General features: G+C 56.2%; 2 protein-coding genes and 1 non-coding gene across 7 annotated transcripts in view; 1 reads left to right on the top strand and 2 right to left on the bottom strand.

Moving 5' to 3' along the window:
- Positions 1-3038: 3038 nt before the first annotated feature.
- On the bottom strand, positions 3039-3111 carry TRNAM-CAU (transfer RNA methionine (anticodon CAU)). The gene has a single exon. It is a non-coding gene; the product is annotated as a tRNA-Met (tRNA).
- A 754-nt stretch (positions 3112-3865) lies between these two features.
- On the top strand, positions 3866-16786 carry POLR3H (RNA polymerase III subunit H). 5 transcript variants are annotated; one of them, XR_011566880.1, is made up of 6 exons: positions 3866-4691; positions 7391-7487; positions 12349-12435; positions 12822-12898; positions 13008-14071; positions 14199-14400. XR_011566880.1 is itself a non-coding variant. In XM_019961878.2 (6 exons), the coding sequence occupies exons 1-6, from the start codon at positions 4581-4583 to the stop codon at positions 15250-15252; spliced, it is 735 nt and encodes a 244-aa protein (XP_019817437.2). In that variant the 5' UTR covers positions 3899-4580; the 3' UTR covers positions 15253-15282. The 5 variants fall into 5 exon arrangements, 4 of the variants coding, with proteins under 4 accessions (XP_019817438.2, XP_019817437.2, XP_019817443.2 ...); XM_019961878.2 differs by lacking the exon at positions 13008-14071 and adding an exon at positions 15079-15282 and having other exon boundaries at positions 3899-4691; positions 12822-12885; XM_019961880.2 differs by lacking the exon at positions 13008-14071 and adding an exon at positions 15289-16786 and having other exon boundaries at positions 4237-4691; positions 12822-12885.
- ACO2 (aconitase 2) overlaps positions 16650-17182 on the bottom strand; it is a 49152-nt gene continuing 48619 nt past the window's right edge. Inside the window, exon 18 of the mRNA XM_019961886.2 lies at positions 16650-17174. Coding sequence (XP_019817445.2) covers positions 17040-17174 — 135 coding nt within the window. The 3' untranslated portion in view covers positions 16650-17039. The remainder of the gene's footprint in view (positions 17175-17182) is intronic.

Below are 17182 nucleotides of genomic sequence, written 5' to 3'. Positions count from 1 at the left end.
CCCTGCCCTTGTGCCAGGCACAGGGCTAGGCCGGGAGGATGGGGAGGGACACGACAGAAGAGTCCTGGGCCAGCAAGGAGCTGGCGGACCAAGTCTTTGTGCGTTTTTGTCAGCCACCTCAAAGCATCCATGGAACGATGCAGAGAATTAATAAGGAGGCCTGGTCCCTGTTTTCACTAATGAGGAAACCAATCGTGCCAACAAATCACTGTTACAACCCCGTAAGCTGAACACCAAAAAAGAAGCCTGGGAACCCAAAACAGCAAACTCCGTAGCCCTGGCCTCTTCGCCCCAACCTGGCTCTCCTCCATTTTCCCATCTCAGTGAAAGGCCTCAGGCCTGGACTCCTCCCACTTCCATCCCCAGGTCCTGCACCCTATCTGAGACCACCCCCTAAAGACCTCTGGACTCGGCCCAACTTCGCTCTCCATGGCTACCGACTTGCTCAGGCCTCCTCTTATAGGGGCCACCCAGTAATTTCCTCTCTGGTGTTCTTTTCTCCACCAGCCTCCTCCCACCCACTATTCCTCCAGCTCACATGTCCCAGTGTCATTTCCTGGTTCTAACCTTCCAAGGCTTCCCTCTGCTGCCCTTGGGCTAATGAGGTGGTGGCATAAGCCCAGTGGTTAGGAGGGCTCTGGAGTCTGAATTCCAGCTATGCCTCTTCTTAGCTGTGTGACCTTGAATGACCTGCTTAACTTCTCTTTGCCTTGTGCGCGAGTGCGTGCTAAGTTGCTTCAGTCATGTCCGACTCTTTGTGACCCTACGGACTGTAGCCTGCCAGGCTCCTCTGTCCATGGGATTATCCAGGCAAGAATTCTGGAGTGGGTTGCCATGCCCTCCTCCAAGGGATCTTCCGGACTCAGGAATCAAACCCAGTGTCTCTTCCATCTCCTGCATTGGCGGGTGGGTTCTTTACCACTAGCGCCACATGAGAAGCCCTTTGCCTTAGATGAGGCAAACTGAGATGAGATAAATGATAGTGAGATAAATTAGATAATGATGATGATGATAACCCCTACCTTATACAGCTGGCGTAAGAATTAAAAGTTAATGAACCTGGTGGTCCAGTGGTTAAGAAATCTCCTTGCAGTGCAGGGGATCTAGGTTCCATCCCTGGTCTGGGAACTGAGATTCCCACATGCAGTGGGGTCTGGCCAAAAAGTTAATGAATATAATAATAAGGACTTTGTGATCTGGACCCTACCTAGGGGTCTTCAGTCTTACCAGTTTTCATCTCCTCTATAAACCCACTGAAACACTTTTTGTTTTTCTCAAAGCCTCTGGCCCTGCCCTCCCTCTCCTTCTCCCAACCCCTCTGAGCTTAATCTGGGCCTAGAAACCAGTTCTTCTTCCCCACTGGATCTCTAACAGCTGTCACATAGTGTGTTGAATAAATGAATGAGAAAGTTATTACATTTGGGTTCTGATGGATGAGTAGGAGTTTTCAGGTAAAGAAGTGTTCAAGACTGGGCTATAAAAGGACTATCTCCATCCTTGGAGCTGGAAGCTCCCAGTGACTAGAGGACAGAAGGGAGGTTAGGCTGGAGAGGAAGGTTGGGCTTAGTCCAGAACTTTCTGTGTAGACAAAAGAAATCCATGAAGGGAAGGCTTTTGTGACAGTGGGTGGGTCACTTGCAAGAAAGACTGAGGCCAGGAGCTTGGATGTGTGGTGGCTAAGCTCTGGGGCAGCAATGAAAAGCCCTTCAGGGCAGTAAGTTGTGGGAATGAAATGAAGAAGGAAAACTTCGAGAGATTTGAGAGAAAGAATTAATATGATTTCCTAAACACTTTTACTGAAGACATCTTAGAAATGATGTTGGGCAATTGTGGGAATAAAGAGCTAAAGTCACATTTCCTCCCAACTTCAAGAAGCTCAAATCCTAGGAAAAGCAGACAGACCTATAAATAATATAGATGCAGAGAAGGCCAAATTTGGTCACTGCAGCCGGACTTACAGAGATATCCCTATATGTGTAAAATCAGCAAATCGAAGGACCATGCATTTCTGAGTGCCTCTGTCATGTACTCCAAGTCTCTTTTTGTTTGTTTAAAACATACTGCAGGGACTTCCTTGGTGGTCCAAGGGTGAAGAATTTGCCTTCCAGTGCAGGGGATGCAGGTTCAATCCCTGGTTGGAGAACTAAGATCCCAGAGACCTCAGAGCAGCTAAGCCTGCAGGTAGCAACTACTGACCCTTAGTGTTCCAGAGCCCACAGGCTACAACTGGAGAGTCTGTGCACCACAGTGAAAGATTCCCCATGACCCAACAGAGATCCTGAGTGCTACAACTAAGACCCAATGTAGCCAAATTAATAAATATTAAAAAAACCCACAAACAACACCCTGTAGTGTATTTCCATGACCCACCAACTTTTAGAGACTGTATAGTGTAGAGATTCCAGTGGGGCCCACTTCTGCCATTTAGCAACCCATGATCTTAAGTTACTAACTTCTCTTAGCCCAAGCCCACGTTAGCTACCATAGGAAGATGAATGAGATTGGAATGCCAGGAGAGAATAAAATGGGGCTGGAGGCCTGTGGGTAGTGTCAAGATCCTGCAAAGCCTTGTGAGCTACCAGAAAGGTTTTGGATTTTATTACTAGTTCAATGGGAAGCCATGATCTTCATCATTCAGAAAACTAAGATCATGGCATCCAGTCCCATCACTTCATGGCAAATAGATGGGGAAACAATGGAAACAGTGACAGAGTTTATTTTGGGGGGACTCCAAAATCACTGCAGATGGTGACTGCAGCCTTGAAATTAAAAGACGGTTCCTCCTTGAAAGAAAAGCTCTGGTAAACCTAGTCAGCATATTAAAGAGCAGAGACATTACTTTGCCAACCTAGGTCCATCTAGTCAAAGCTATGGTTTTTCCAGTAGTCATGTATGGATGTGAGAGTTGGACTATGAAGAAAGCTGAGAGCAGAAGAATTGATGCTTTTGCACTGTGGTGTTGGAGAAAACTCTTTTTTAAATTTATTTTTTAATTGATTTGGCTGCACTTTGTCTTAGTTGCTGCATATGGGATCTAGTTCCCTGACCAGGGATCGAACCTGGGCCCCCTGCATTATGAGTTCGGAGTCTTCACCACTGAACCACCAAGGAAATCCCATGGAGAAGACTCTTGAGAGTCCCTTGGACTGCAAGGAGATCCAAACAGTCATCTTGAAGGAAATCGGTCCTGAATAGCCATTGGAAGGACTGATGCTGAAGCTGAAACTCTAATACTTTGGCCACCTGATGCAAAGAACTGACTCATTGGAAAAGATCCTGATGCTGGGAAAGACTGAAGGCAGGAGGAAAAGGGGATGACAGAGGATGGGATGGTTGGATGGCATCACCGACTCAATGGACATGAGTTTGAGTAAGCTCCGGGAGTTGGTGATGGACAGGGAATCCTGGCATGCTGCAGTCCCTGGGGTCGCAAAGAGTCGGACACGACTGAGTGACTGAACTGAACTGAACTGAACTGAATGGGAAGCCTCTGGGCCTTCCCAGGTGGCGCTAGTGGTAAGTAAACCGCCTGCGGATGCAGGAAACATAAAAGATAGGGGTTCGATCTCTGGGTCAAGAAGATCCCCTGGAGGAGGACACAGCAACCCACTCCAGTATTCTTGCCTAGAGAATCCCATGGACAGAGGACCCTGGCGGGCTACAGTCTATAGGGTCGCAAAGAGTCGGACACGATTGAAATGACTTAGCACGCACGAGAAGCCACTGAGGGGTTGTTTTCTTTCTCTTTTTTTGGTCCCAATTTATTATTGCTTCTCAATTGAGATTTAATCTGCTTACAGTTAAATGCAAAGATCTTAAATGTTGAATTGGATGAGTTTTTACAATTACATACATCCGTGTAACCACCTGCTAAAAGGAGACACAGAACATTTCTATTGTCCGAAAAAGGTCCCGCTGCTCGGTTCCGGTTAATTCTCCCCGTTTCCAGAATCCGGTAGGGTCTAATTGTGTTTGCATTTGGAAAGGATCACTCGGGCAGTAGTGCTGAGGACTGTCTGAGACCAGCAAGGAGAGGACGTACAGGCTAGGCGAGAGCTGACTGGGTGGCACCGAGGTCGCCTAGCAACCTGAAAGCGTTGTCTGAGGGTTTTGACAGCTCCGCGCACACCGAAGGGGAGGCTCCGCCCCCGCCTCGCCCCGCCCCTCGCACGAGCCGGTAGGCAGCCCCGCCCCACGCCGGGGGCGGGCCGAAGCTTCTTATTGGTCAGCCCTCCGGAAGCCACTGGATTCGGAATCTCGCCCCAGGTCTCGCTGAAGCGGGCTGCGTCTGGGTGCGCGGTGTGTGGTGGCGGCGCGTGGTGAGGGGCTGCATGTGGCGGGCCGCACGCCGCTCCGGCTCAGCCAGGAGACCTCCCCGCCGCCGCTGAGCCTGTTTTCTTTCTCTGTCGGAGCGCGCCCCGCACGGGACACCCCGGGCCCTACGGCGCAGCCCGCCTTACCGGCCTGGGGACGGTTATCGCCTATTGGGACGCCACAGAGCCGGCTCGGGGATCCCCACCGCCGCAGGCCCCGGTGCGTGACTGATCCTCCGGCTCCCAGAGCCCCCTGCCCAGGCTGGGATGTTTGTCCTCGTGGAGATGGTGGACACCGTGCGGATCCCCCCGTGGCAGTTTGAGAGGAAGCTCAACGATTCCATCGCCGAAGAGTTGAACAAAAAGTTGGCCAACAAGGTACTGGGCCCCGCGGGGTGGCAGGCAGGCCTTGAGCACGGGAAGGGCCAGCACTGCGTACCCGCCCGCCGCCGGCCTGGCCGTGCCAAGTCTTGGCGTTTGGGCAAGGAGCTTAACGTCTCAGAACTCGGTTTCTTCACCTGTGCGTGGGATGAACTCATCCTTTACCCCACCAGGATGTTGGAGAGAATCAAAAATTGGGTTTGAAAAAGGCTCTTGTAATTGGGGAATATTTCCAGGGACGGCGGAGCCTGGTGGGCTGCCGTCTCTGGGGTCGCACAGAGTCGGACACGACTGAAGCGACTTAGCAGCAGCAGCGTCCCCACTTCCAAATTATTGATAATTTGCAATCTAAATCAAGTCATTTACCCTCTCTGGGCCTCGGTTTCCATTTGCAAAATGGAAATAATCATTGTTGTCCAACCATGCATTGTTGCTGTGAAGATGGGTGGTAGTTCAGCTGTCAGGAGGTTTAGCCATTCATTCCTTCAAAAGAAATGTTTGTGCACCGTTTACTTGCCAGGCCAGCACGCCTTAGTGCCAGTCAGAGGCCGTCCCTCTGTCTTTTCTGAAGCAGTTATTCTGTGCCACACCACTCCTTCCGTTTTAGCAGTCGCCACACTCTTTTCTTGCTTGTTTACTTGGTTACTGTTTTTCTTTTCCTCTACATGAGGGCAGTGACCTTTTTCTTCTCTGCAGGTAACCCCCATAGAGTCTGGGCACAGAGCAGATGTTCCATAATTGTTTGTTGAATGAATAAAACAGACACGCTTCTACTCTGTAGTGTGGTGGGGACAGCAGATATGAATAAGAGACTCTCACAGTTGAGTGTGTGTTGACCAACTGAGATAACTATTATGGGCTTCCCTGGTGGCTCAGAGGTTAAAGCGTCTACCCGCAATGCGGGAGACCCGGGTTGGATCCCTGGGTCGGGAAGATCCCCTGGAGAAGGAAATGGTAACTCACTCCAGTATTCTTGCCTGGAGAATCCCATGGAGGGAGGAGCCTGGTAGGCTACAGTCCGTGGAGTTGCAAAGAGTCGGACACGACTGAGCTACTTCACCTACTTACATTATGACAACAGGTGTTCTCACAAGCCTGTGGAATGAGGGAACTTTGCCTACAATGAGGGAGACAAGAGGCTTTGCTAGGAGGTGATACTTGAGCTGAGATCTGGTGATGAGGAAGAACTCATGTAGGGGATTCCGGGCAGAGTAGAGCTATGCAGGAAGCAGAAAGAGCATGTGCAAAGGCCCTGTGGCAGGAAGGAATATCAAACCTGTCATAGCTTGGAGGAGGTTGGTGTGGCCAGGGCAGAGGGAGAAAGGGGAGGGCAGGCTGGAGAGTGGTGGGAGCCAGCCCATACAGGGCCCGCAGGACCTCGCTGGAGTGATGGCCTTCATCTGTAGTAGGCTGAAAAAGAGCCAGCAGGAAGAAGACCGGCTGGCTAGAGACTGGAGGCAGGTCCCTGCCACAGAGGCTGAAGTCACAGAAGTTGGGTTGTACAGACCTGGGGCGTTGTTGGCGAGAACTCACAGAGTCCTTAGTGGATGGTGTCTGGTTACTTTGTAAGGTACAAGGAGAGGGGGCCTCTGAGGGGACAAAGAGAGAAGATATGAGAAGTCCAAGAAGGGAATGTAGTCCTTTTGTGGCCCAGGGCCTTCTCTGACATGTTCAGACAAGTATTTCCTTTTTTTTTTTGGTTGCTCCTTGAGTCTTGTGGGATCTTAGTCCCCCAACTAGGGGTTGAACCCAGGCCCTCAGCAGTGAAAGTGCAGCGTCCTCACCACTGGACTGCCAGGGAATTCCCAGACGAGTATTTCTGCATTTGAATTACTGAGTCATTTGAGAGGAGGCCTCGAGAAAGAGGTCCAAGGTGCAGTCAAGGGCGCCTGTCTCTTTGTGCTTCCCAAACCATCCAGACTCTGAGCCTCACTGCGTTGAGGTCTGGCCAGGACTCACTTCTCTGAGCTCCTTGCTAATCTGTAAACAGTCCTGCAAGGTCTCTGTTTGGGATGTGATGATGCTGGTGTCAGATAAGCAGACACCGAGCGGCTAGTCCTTTGGAGCATCGTGAGGTGGAAATGGGGTGTGGACGTCCTTGGCCTGTCTTGCCCAGTCTCAGGGCCTCCTGCGTGTCACTCTGCCAGCCTCAGTCCCTGTGGCCACGTCTGTGTGTCTGAGACTTTGTGAGCAGAACAGCGACTAGCTGTGGTTCTGACACTCTGAACTGTGAGCTCCAGGATAGACTTGGGACCTTGGAAAAGTGCAGTTTTAACTTGTGTTCCCCACCCCGGTCCTTGCTACTAATAGTAATGATCCTTTATTGGAGAGGGTTCCTTCTAGCAGGTGAGCTGGCTACTGAGCTAGGCGCTTCACATCTGTTCTCTTTGGATTTAACAGCCCCACAGCCTGGTATGTCCATTTTTGCAGATGGGGAAACCGAGGCTCAGAGAAGTGACCTTGCAGGCCACACAGGGAGTGGTGGGGCTGCTGTTGTGACTTGAATCTGTCTTGTCACCAAAGGCTTTGTTCTTTTTAGAGCTCATCTCCTACTGGAGTTCCTTACCTCAGGCGTTGCCTCAGTGCATTTAAAATGGGGATACCTGCCCCGTGGAGGGGGGAGGTGCGGATCTCGGGAGAGACTGCCCGGGCAGCTGGGCCTCGGAGTCACTGGGCATGTACATGGACGCACACAGGTCGTGTACAACGTGGGACTCTGCATCTGTCTGTTTGACATCACCAAGCTGGAGGACGCGTACGTGTTCCCAGGGGATGGTGCGTCACACACGAAAGGTGGGTGCCCTCTCCTCCTGGGCTTTTCGGGTTTCTTGGGGCTCAGTTTTCGTTGGGGGATCCTGGTCTGGGGTTGGGAGATCTGGGATCTAGTCCTGACCACTCTGCCAGAAATTTTCTGGGTGGTATGGGCAGAATCTTCCCATTTCTGGGCCTCGGTTTCCCGTCTATAAAAAAAGAGGCGGGGACTTCCCTGGTGGTCCAGGGCTTGAGACTTGGTGCTTCCGCTGCAGAGGGCACAGGTTCAGTCCCTGGTCGGGAACTGAGATCCCACGTGCAGTGCAACATGACCAATAAAAGGGGAGGTGGATGAGGTGATTCTCGAGGCCTGTCCAGCTCTGAGGCTGTGGCTCTGTCTGTGACGTGTCCCCTGTGGTCCTGTGTGTTGCTTGAGCCCCGCTCTGCCTGGCTGTCGGTGCGCTCAGGTAGGGGGAGTGGACAGTTAGTGGAGTCGGCATTGCTGAATCAAAGTGGGGAGAGTGAGGAAGGGCACAGGAGGCTGCTTGCGGGTGGGAGACCTCGAGGGACACCAGGGCATGATGGTTAAACTCGTGGCCTCTGAGTTCAAATACCAGCTCTGCTGCTTGTTTGCTCTGTGTCGTAAGTGGAATATGCAGCCTCTGTTTCCTCTTCAGTAAAAGGCAGTTAACAGTAGACTAAGTTACAGGACTGTCGAGGGTTACTGAGTTAATACACGCAAAGCTCTCAGGACAGGACCTTGGCTTATAGCGAGTCCTGATAGCTCATTGATTTGAATTGTTCCTCTGATTCTGTCGGTCAGCTCGGTGGTAGTCTTCTGGGCTGACTTGACCAGGGCTGGATGGTGTAGGGTGGTCTCATGTGTCTGGTGGTTAGCACACTGGTTGGGTTGGGGGGCCTCGGCTGGGCTGCTCATCTCTGCTCCACGTGGTCTCTTCTTTCAGGAGGCAGACAGACTGGGTACCAAAGCACCTCCGGGCTGAGCCTCTGCTCGGATCCCATTGGCCAGAGCAGGTCACATGGCCAAGGCCAGAGTCGAGGGCTGGAGAAGGACTCCCCCGATGGGAAGAGCTGCAGTCACTTTGCAAAGGGATGTGCAGCCCATGGGAGGAGGGCTCGGGGAGGAAGTGGGGCGTTGGTCCCTCTCCTGCCGGGACAAACCAAGTCAGGAGCAGAGGGCCAGGAGGCCATTGAGATGGTTTAGGGCCAGTGAGGGTGTAGACGTGCCACTCGCCATCAGCTGGGCGCTCGCCCGTCTGCCCCAGACCCTCTGAGTCAGAATCTCTGGGGAGGGCCCCGCAGTGATTCCCACTCATCCCTGACCCCCACTGGGGGCGTCAGCCTCGGCACAGGGATGTCCAAGCATTCCAGAACGTGCTGCGAGGCTGCCTGGTATGTGTGTCCAGGAATCCGGAGACAATTCATTCACGAGGATGCCGTGAAGCTCTGAGTTGTGTGTGGACTGGGACGGTCTCATGAGCAGAAAGGTCAGATGGTGATGTGGAGACGAGGACGCGCGGGCCCTGTTTACAGAGAAGGACGCCGTCTAGCTGAGCCAGTCTCTGCTGGGGAACAGGGGCCTTGCTGTCCAGAAGACAAGTGGTATGGGGGCCAGAACGTCAAGAGAGACTGGAGAGAAAAGCTAATAGGCAGAGATTCTGCCCGTTTGTTGGGTTGTTTCTGCTGTGGGGCGTCATTGCTGGTTTTCTGACTGACCCCCTGTGCCTGGGTCCCCGGTGTGCCCGGGAACAAGGTGCAGGGGTGGAGTCCACGTGGACCCGGGGTTGAATTCTGGCTCTGATCCCCCTGCAGGGGGACCCCGGGCAGGTGACTACCTGGCTCAGCCTCACTTTGCTCATCTGTAAACTGGGGTAACACGTGGCAGTCAAGCTCCTCGGGGCCCATGGAGCATCGTGCAGGGCGAGTTGTTGATCTGTGGTGGGGTAGTGGCCAGGCTTCGGGGCTGACCCTGGGCCCAGGCCCTCTTCCCCCACTGCCTCCCCAGGGCTGTGGCCGAGCGTGTGTTGAGGGGTGCTCAGCACTGGGCCTCCGCCTTTACTTAGAGGGTTATTCATTCGCCAGTTGCCTTCTACTTCTTCTAGTTTTACTTCTGCCTCGGCCAGGTTACTTTACCTATCTCTCTGAGACTCAGTTCTGGGAAAACAGTATGATACTCATAGTACCTGCCTCACATAATTACAAGGAGTCAAGGAGAAAAACCACAGGAAGCCTTTGGCCTGGCACCCGGCACATAGTAAGTGCTCGCGGGATGTCAGCCTTTTGATTTGTGACACTGGCCCCGCCCGACTGGCCAGCCTCATCCCGTGTCACCTAGGGTACTTTTACCTGGCACCAGCCCTGTGTGCCCCATGCCCTCCAAGCTGGGTAGACCCGCCCCCCAGGAAGTCCCTCCTGACCTGCCCACTGCCCCCGCCTCTGGCTGAGCTGGGGCCCCACTCATGGCCCCGGAGCAGCCTGTCTTGTGCCTGCCATTTGCTTTGTTCTTTTCCCTTTTACTTTTTCTTTAAGCTGTGATAGAACGTAACATTTTCCATGTTCAGCGTATAGTTCTGTGACAGTCGGTATGTGTACGTTGTTTGACTGTCACCACCATCCATCTCTAGCACTTTATTGTCTTCCAACACTGGATCTCTGTCTGCACTAAACACCAATTCCCCGCTCCCCTCTCCCTACCCACCCCCTATCCCTACCCCGCAACCACCGCTCTACTTTCTGTCTCTGTGAATTTGGCTCCTCCAGGCACCTTGAGTGCAGTCAAGGTATTTGTCCTTTGTAGACACTCACTGCGTCCTAAGGCAGCCCTGCTTATCCTCGGCCTACAACTAAGAACAGGTCTTCCTCTTCTTACTGGCTCTTCAGACCCATCCTTTTTGACTTTTTGGGTTTCCTACCTCAGGCTGAACATCCCTAGAACTTCAGGGGGGGCTCTTGGGAGGTGGCCCCCAACACAGCACTACCCACCTGGCCCTCCACCTGGGCTGTGGCCTCCTTTTGGTTTTTAAGTGAGGTATAATTCACATACCGTGAAATTCACCCTTTTAAGGCATACAATTCAGGAGCTTTCAGCATTGTATATTCACGGAGCTGTGTGACTGTCACCATTGTCTTAATTCTAGAATAATTTCGTCACCCACAAAAGAAATACCACGCCCATTAGCCATCACTCCCTGCCCTCCACCAGCCCCTGACAACCATGCATCAACTTTCTCTCTCTGAATTTGCCTCTTCTGGACATTTCCTGTGAATAAGATCCTACAGTGCTGGCCTTTGTGGTTGGCTTATTTCCTGCAGCATGATATCCTCAAGGTTCATCCGTGTGGCTCCCTGTGTTAGCCCTTTATTCCTTCCTGAGACTGAACAGTCTTCCATTGCATGGCTGTGTCACAGTGTGTTTATCCATCCATCTGTCCACGGACACCTGGGTTGCTCACCATGTGCTTTCGTTGTGGTCGTTCCAGACTTGAGCTCCCTGGGCGCAGGATCACGTGTTGTCCTGCCCCAGCGAGCCCTGTGCCCAAGCCCGGCCTGGCACAGCCCTGGCAGAGGCTCCGTGGGGACTTATTAAACTGAGCTGATGGAACTGGGTCACACGGGCAGAGGGATTTTTCCATTCTGTGCATTAGGGACATCGGCCCTCAGCTGCTCTCTCCGAGGTCAGCGTGCGGCTCTCCCGTCTCGACAAAGGCTCGGACAGCTGTGCTTGTCCCCTCACCGGGAGGGAGCCACACCAGCTGCCCCCTGTCCTCCCCCCACACTTTCCTGCATGGTGGAGTCGTGGGGAAGCAGCCTGCAGGGAGCTGCGGTGGGGAGCAGGTGGACCCCACTGTCCTTGGGGTGAGCCAGCAGACCAGGCAGCTGAGGGCGCCAAAAGCAGAAGCCTGTGTTTGGGGTTTGAACGGGGGAGGCAGATTCAACTCCATGGATCTGGGTGGTGGTTCAGAAAGGCTTGGAGTCTCCCGCTGGCAGAACAGCTATGTGGCTGTGGGCAGGTTACTTGACCTCCCGGAGCCGCTTGCTTCCAGTGGGGAACCATGACACTGACACGGGCGGATTCAGATGGGCCCTGGGCGGCTAGGCAGGGGCAGCCTCATGGTTATTATCTGGCCCTGGCGGAGTCAGGCCTTAGACACCATATGCCTTTAGGGCTCAGTGGGCACCCGCTTTGAGGCACTCTGCAAGGGGCAGCAGTGATCAAGGGATGGCTTCTGCCAGGCCGTGGAGTCAGCGTCTGTGATGTGGGCACAGACCCTACCTGATACTTTGCTTGGGCTCACGTGAATAGGGACCACCTAGGGCAGAACCGGAGAACCCACAGAGGCATTGTTGCTGGTTTATTGGCTCCACCCAACCTCCCCGCCCCCCCAAAATTTCAGGGCATTTTTAGCATCCTGTTCCAGGTCAGAGCTGCGCCTGGGGCAAACTTTGCCGGTCAGCGGGAGATGGGGAACTTGTTTCCAAACCTGGTTCTCTCTGCCAGTTGCTTCTGCCCTCGTTAGAGTTTCAAGGAGAGAGCCCAGAGGAAGGCTGAGGTTGATTTTGGCGTCACTGATGGCCAAGATGTGGGCTCAGGTGTGACTGACGGATTGGGAGCGGGCCTGTGTTTCAGGGCCAGTACTGCTGGCTTCTCGTGGGGGCCAAGCAGAGGCCTTGCAGGAGGTGGGGTTAGGGTCCCTCCGGCTCAGCTAACGGGTCTAGGCCCACGGGGAGGCCTGGCATGGACTGCTGGATGGGCTCTTGGTGTCACCATGGGGGTCAGCGTGCCAGTGAGTGAGGGTGGACACTGGCAAGCACAGGCCACCCCCAGCCGGAGTGGCCCTTGCTCACGGCCTGCTCATCACCGCCACGCCATCTCTGTTTCCAGTTCACTTTCGCTATGTGGTGTTCCATCCGTTCCTAGACGAGATTCTGATCGGAAAAATCAAAGGCTGCAGCCCGGAGGGAGTGCATGGTAACGTTGGCCCTGTGTCCTCACGCGAGACCTGGGAGCATGCCGGGGGCAGGCGCCGAGCCAGTGGCCTCTCCAGGTGGTCAGGGGAGCCGCCACCTAGATGAGCAGAACCTTCCTGAGGGGGTGCTCGGCTGTCCGTCCTGTAACATTGAGGACCCTGGCCAGCTCGGGGCCTTGGCCAGGAGGCTGAGACACCCTGAGGGAGGCACCGAAGCTGGCGGACGTGACCCGGGCTGCTGGCCCTGGTAGTGCGGGGTCCACCTTGGGTTTGGGTGGCTGCTCAGGCCGGGCAGAGGTGTGGGGCTCCGAGGTGGAGGAGGGGGCCCTGGGCAGCACAGACTCAGGGCTGGCCTGTCTACTCACGTTGTCACCTGCCTGTCTTCCAGTCTCCCTAGGGTTCTTCGATGACATTCTCATCCCTCCGGAGTCGCTGCAGCAGCCGGCCAAGTTGTATCCTCCCAGGGTGAGAGCTCGCGCCCCTCCACAGGAGGGTCCCCACTCCTCGGGGTGGCCCTGGGGCCTGTAACCTGATGCCAGCCTCTGTCCACCCCTTCTCTGGTTTGCTCCCAAAGCATGGACCTGCCAGTGCATCCCACACAGGCCGCGGGGCCTGCGCCTGCGTCGGGGCTGCCAGGCCTGGTTCCAGCTCGCCTCGCTCAGGTTGTCCCCTCAGGAAGCATCTCAGGCGCCTCCCTCTGAGGCCCCTGGCCGGCCCGCCGCCCCTCCTCAGTGCGCATCTGAGGGCCTGGCGCTGCAGGTCCTGGGCTGGTTGAGGAGTCTCTGCTGGCTGCCCCATTGTCCCCGTCCCGGCCCTCGCCTTGCTGCACTGGGGTGGCTGTTTCTGTGGATGCTCCCCTAGACTGCTCACCTGGAGAGACCCCATCTTGTCCTAGCTGTACCCAGAGTGCCCAGCAGGGGACCTGGCAGTGAGGAGAGGCAGGACCCACCTACGGGGCTGCCACTGGAGGGCAGTATGTCCCTTCAGTGTGGGATCTGCTGAGGGAGGGGCCCCGGTTTTGTGTGTGCAGGTGTGTGTGCATGCATGGTGTGTGTGTTTACATGTGTGTGCGTGTACGCATGCACAGGGCCTGGGGCAGGGTCTGTGTGTGACTCTGGAACTTGTCAGAAAACCTGCCACGTCCTGTTGGAAACCGGGAAGGTTCCTGGGCTGCCTGCCAGCAGAGAGCACTGTGAGACGTGCAGAGGCGTGCGGGATCGCACCGTATGGCCGGCACTCGGGCCGACCGTGGGGCCTGTGGAGGGCGCCCTCCACGCGTGCTGTTTCATTACCTCCCCACCGCAGCCCTGGAGGGCAGGCCTCCCTAGCGCCCCTGGTATACCGACGGGGGCCCTGAAGCACAGAGGTTGGGCCTGGCTCCCAGTGGGCGGTGAGCTGAGGTTTGAACTTGGCAGTCAGCCTCTGAGAGGGCACACAGGTGGAATCCAACCCCGGGCACTGAGGGGCCGTGATCATTCCTGGGTGGAGGTGCAGCTTGCGCTCTGCTCGACTCCTTCCGCTCTGATGTCCGTGTTCCCAGCCTGGGTCCTGGCACTCTGGTCACTCCATGGGCTCCAGGCCGGCCCGACCTCGCCTCTTGTATGTGGGGCTGAGCCCTCTCTTCCTGGGACTTCCCAGGTAAAACATGTCAGCCTGCAGTTGGCTCTTCCTGGGGGTGTGGGCACTATGGGAGGGACCCCCCCGCCCCCAAACCCAGGGCTTCCCCGCTGGCCTGGTTGTTGCCTTGACTGTGTGCCCCGCCCAGCGACGAGGCAGAGCAGGTGTGGGTGTGGGAGTACGAGACGGAGGAGGGCGCCCACGACCTGTACATGGACATCGGTGAGGAGGTCCGCTTCCGGGTGGTGGACGAGAGCTTCGTGGACACATCCCCCACGGGACCCAGCTCGGCCGAGGCCGCCTCTTCCAGTGAGGAGCTGCCCAAGAAGGAGGCTCCGTACACGCTCATGGTGAGCTGTCCTGATGGGACCCGGGGGCGGGAGGACCCAGCAGGTGGGGGTGCAGTCCCTGCCGTGGCGTCTTGGGTGGACCCTTCTTGGGGAGCCCAGTTGCTGCGTGCCAGGGCAGCAGTGGTCCTTGCGGCGGTGTCATAAAGCTGCCATGCTGTTGGGGAGGGCGGGCGAGTCAGGCCCCTGCCCATGAGAGGACAGCACCAGCTGGACAAGGCTGCTGATGAGCTGGCTGTATGAGGAAGAAACCGGGGGTTGGGGAGGTGGGGGGAGGGACAGGACCCTCAAGGCTGCTCCCACTGCAGACCCGAGTGGCCTGAGGGCCTGGGGAAGCTGAAACCCACCCGATCCACCTTGGGTCCCTTGTCTTTTGCCCTCACGAAGTCTGACACATGACCCAAGTGGGGTTTCAGGGCCTGCGGGTAGGGTTTTTTAGTGTAACGTGGGGCCCAGGTTGTTCACTTTCAGGGCAGCTGTCTTTGTCAGGAAGAGGGGTGGTGGTCCCCTCTGTGTGATTCGGAGGCTGGGGCTCAAGGTCACTAGGCTTTTCTGGCAGGACTAGACCACCAGCGGCTCAGGAGGGCAGGCCTAGGACTGGCACGCTGGTGCCCTTGTGGGCAGGCATACAGGTGAGGGGCTGGGGGCCGTGTCCTCGGTAAACCAGCACTTTCCTTACAGGCCTCAAAAAGGCTGGAGCGAGAGGGGAGTCCACCTCCCCTCTGGGGTGCTGGTGTGGCTCCCGGGTGTTCCCAGAGCCTCCTGGCTGGCTGTGCCCTACCCTCCCTGGAGCCTCACCTAGAAGAGAGGGCCTCCTTTGCTTCCTGTCCGAGTTGGCTCCAGGCTGAACGGTAGATGAAGCACGCCGGTTCCCTCTCCCCACCCTGGCAGGGATCCATCAGCGAGCCGGGCCTGGGCCTCCTCTCCTGGTGGACGAGCAGCTAGCCCTGCACTGTGACCACGGACCCTGCCCGGCCCTCGGGAAGGAGGCGCAGCTGGCCCTGAAGACCCCCACCGCTTGTGCAGACGGGGAGTGGCCTGCGCCCTGCCAGGCTGTCCCCTCCCCTGCCCCTCCCAGAGCTACGTGAGTGCCACGGTCCCCACGAACTTCTGCCCGTTGGTGACAGCAAAGACATTTAATAAATGAAGACAGCGTCACCCGGGAGCGCCGCCCTTGTCTCAGTGATCTACAGTCACCAAGTTGCCACGGCCGGGACAGCACACCCTTCCTGACCCCAGATCACGTCTAGAGATGACCCAGAGGTGGACTTGGGGGTGAGAGGTCCTGGCCGCCTCAGGCCAAGCTCTGGGCCAGCTGAGCCTGGTGACCCCACAAGCAACCCAGAGAGCAAGAGGCTGGCCCGGGGCAGCTGCCAGGCGCTCATCAGCCTGACCTTCAAGGGAAACGACCTTCCTTCCCACCGGCGTGTGGGGGGTGGGGGCCTGGTCTCAGCCAGGTGGCTCCTCGGCAAGTGGCGGCGGTGGGCTTCCCTGAGCCCGGGGGGAGGGCTGGCCGCCTGCTGTCGCTGTGTTCCCACCAGCAGTGCAGCAGGGAGCCTCGGGCTGGCTGTCGCTTCGCGACCTCGGCCGCACTGTGAGCACGCTGTGGGTCTGTCTGCTTATGATTTGAGATCCTGGAGGTGGGCCTCATCGTTTACTCAACAGAACGGCTTTGCCAGATTCCTCCTGCCCCTCCATTCATTTCTGCCAGAAACCTCTCTTGGGACCAGGACATGGTTTTATAGCCCCCACCGGACACCATGTTTCTGTCAGGCAAGTCTTGTCCTGATGAAGGGGTCGCCGTGGAGCCTGCCTCCCACCCCGGCCTTTCGGCTCACGTGGACACAGGGGTCTGGAGCTGTGGGTGGTGCCAGTGGATGGCGCTCCAGGGAGAGGAGCCGTGCCTGCTGCCACCCTGTGCCAGGGGGCTGGGGCAGGGCACACGGGGACTAGCTGTGACCTTGGATGTGGTGGCCAGTCTGTACGACAGACAGACACACACTGCGTGTCTGAAGGGCAACTCAAAGCCCAGGGGAAAGGAGAGGCTCCATATCAGGCCCAACCCCCTAGGCCCATCGGGGAAGCAACTGGAATGTGGGGATGGGGAGGGGAGGCTGCCCCGCAGGCAGTGGGGCTGAAAAACAAACGCAGTGGCGTGGCTCTCCGGGGTGTCCACTGAGCCTGGCTGTGAAGGACCCCCCTGCCCCTTGCTGGAGCTGATAGCAGCAGACACCACCACTCACACAGCAACAGTCACTGAACCTGAATTCTTATTTTCCTTGTAAGAGCAGAAGGATTTTTTTCAAATCCTTCAGCCACCAGTGAAATGAACAGGCAAGAGAGAAACTTTAGACGGGCGTCTATCATCAAAAATAAATAGTTGCATGAAGCTGCTCAAGATCTGAATCGGACTAAAAACAGGAAGGCGGGGGGTTGACACGCTGTTAAGAGCCTCCCCACCTCCGGCTCTGGGGCACTCCCTGGGCTGAGGGGAGGAGGGCAGGAGGCCCAGCCACCACATCTCCGAGTGGAGCCACGGCTGGATCAGATCAGGTCCGGTTCTGGTGACACGGAACTGCCCTTGTGACGCCGGAGCCGGGTCCGAGGAGCAGGCCGGCGGGCGGTGGCGGCTGAGCGGGCCCTCACTTCTGCAGCTCCTTCATCCTGTTGAGCGCGCTGCCGGCGCGGAACCACTCGATCTGGGTCTCGTTGAAGGTGTGGTTCAGGAGGATGGTCTCCTGGGTCCCGTTGGGGTGCTTGATGATGCATGTCAGCGGCTGTGAGG

This window comes from Bos indicus, chromosome 5 (genome assembly GCF_029378745.1).
Source record: "Bos indicus isolate NIAB-ARS_2022 breed Sahiwal x Tharparkar chromosome 5, NIAB-ARS_B.indTharparkar_mat_pri_1.0, whole genome shotgun sequence".
Classification (NCBI taxonomy): domain Eukaryota; kingdom Metazoa; phylum Chordata; class Mammalia; order Artiodactyla; family Bovidae; genus Bos; species Bos indicus.
The sequence above is the reverse complement of the archived record's forward strand: the minus strand, read 5'-3'. Positions and strand labels throughout refer to the sequence as shown.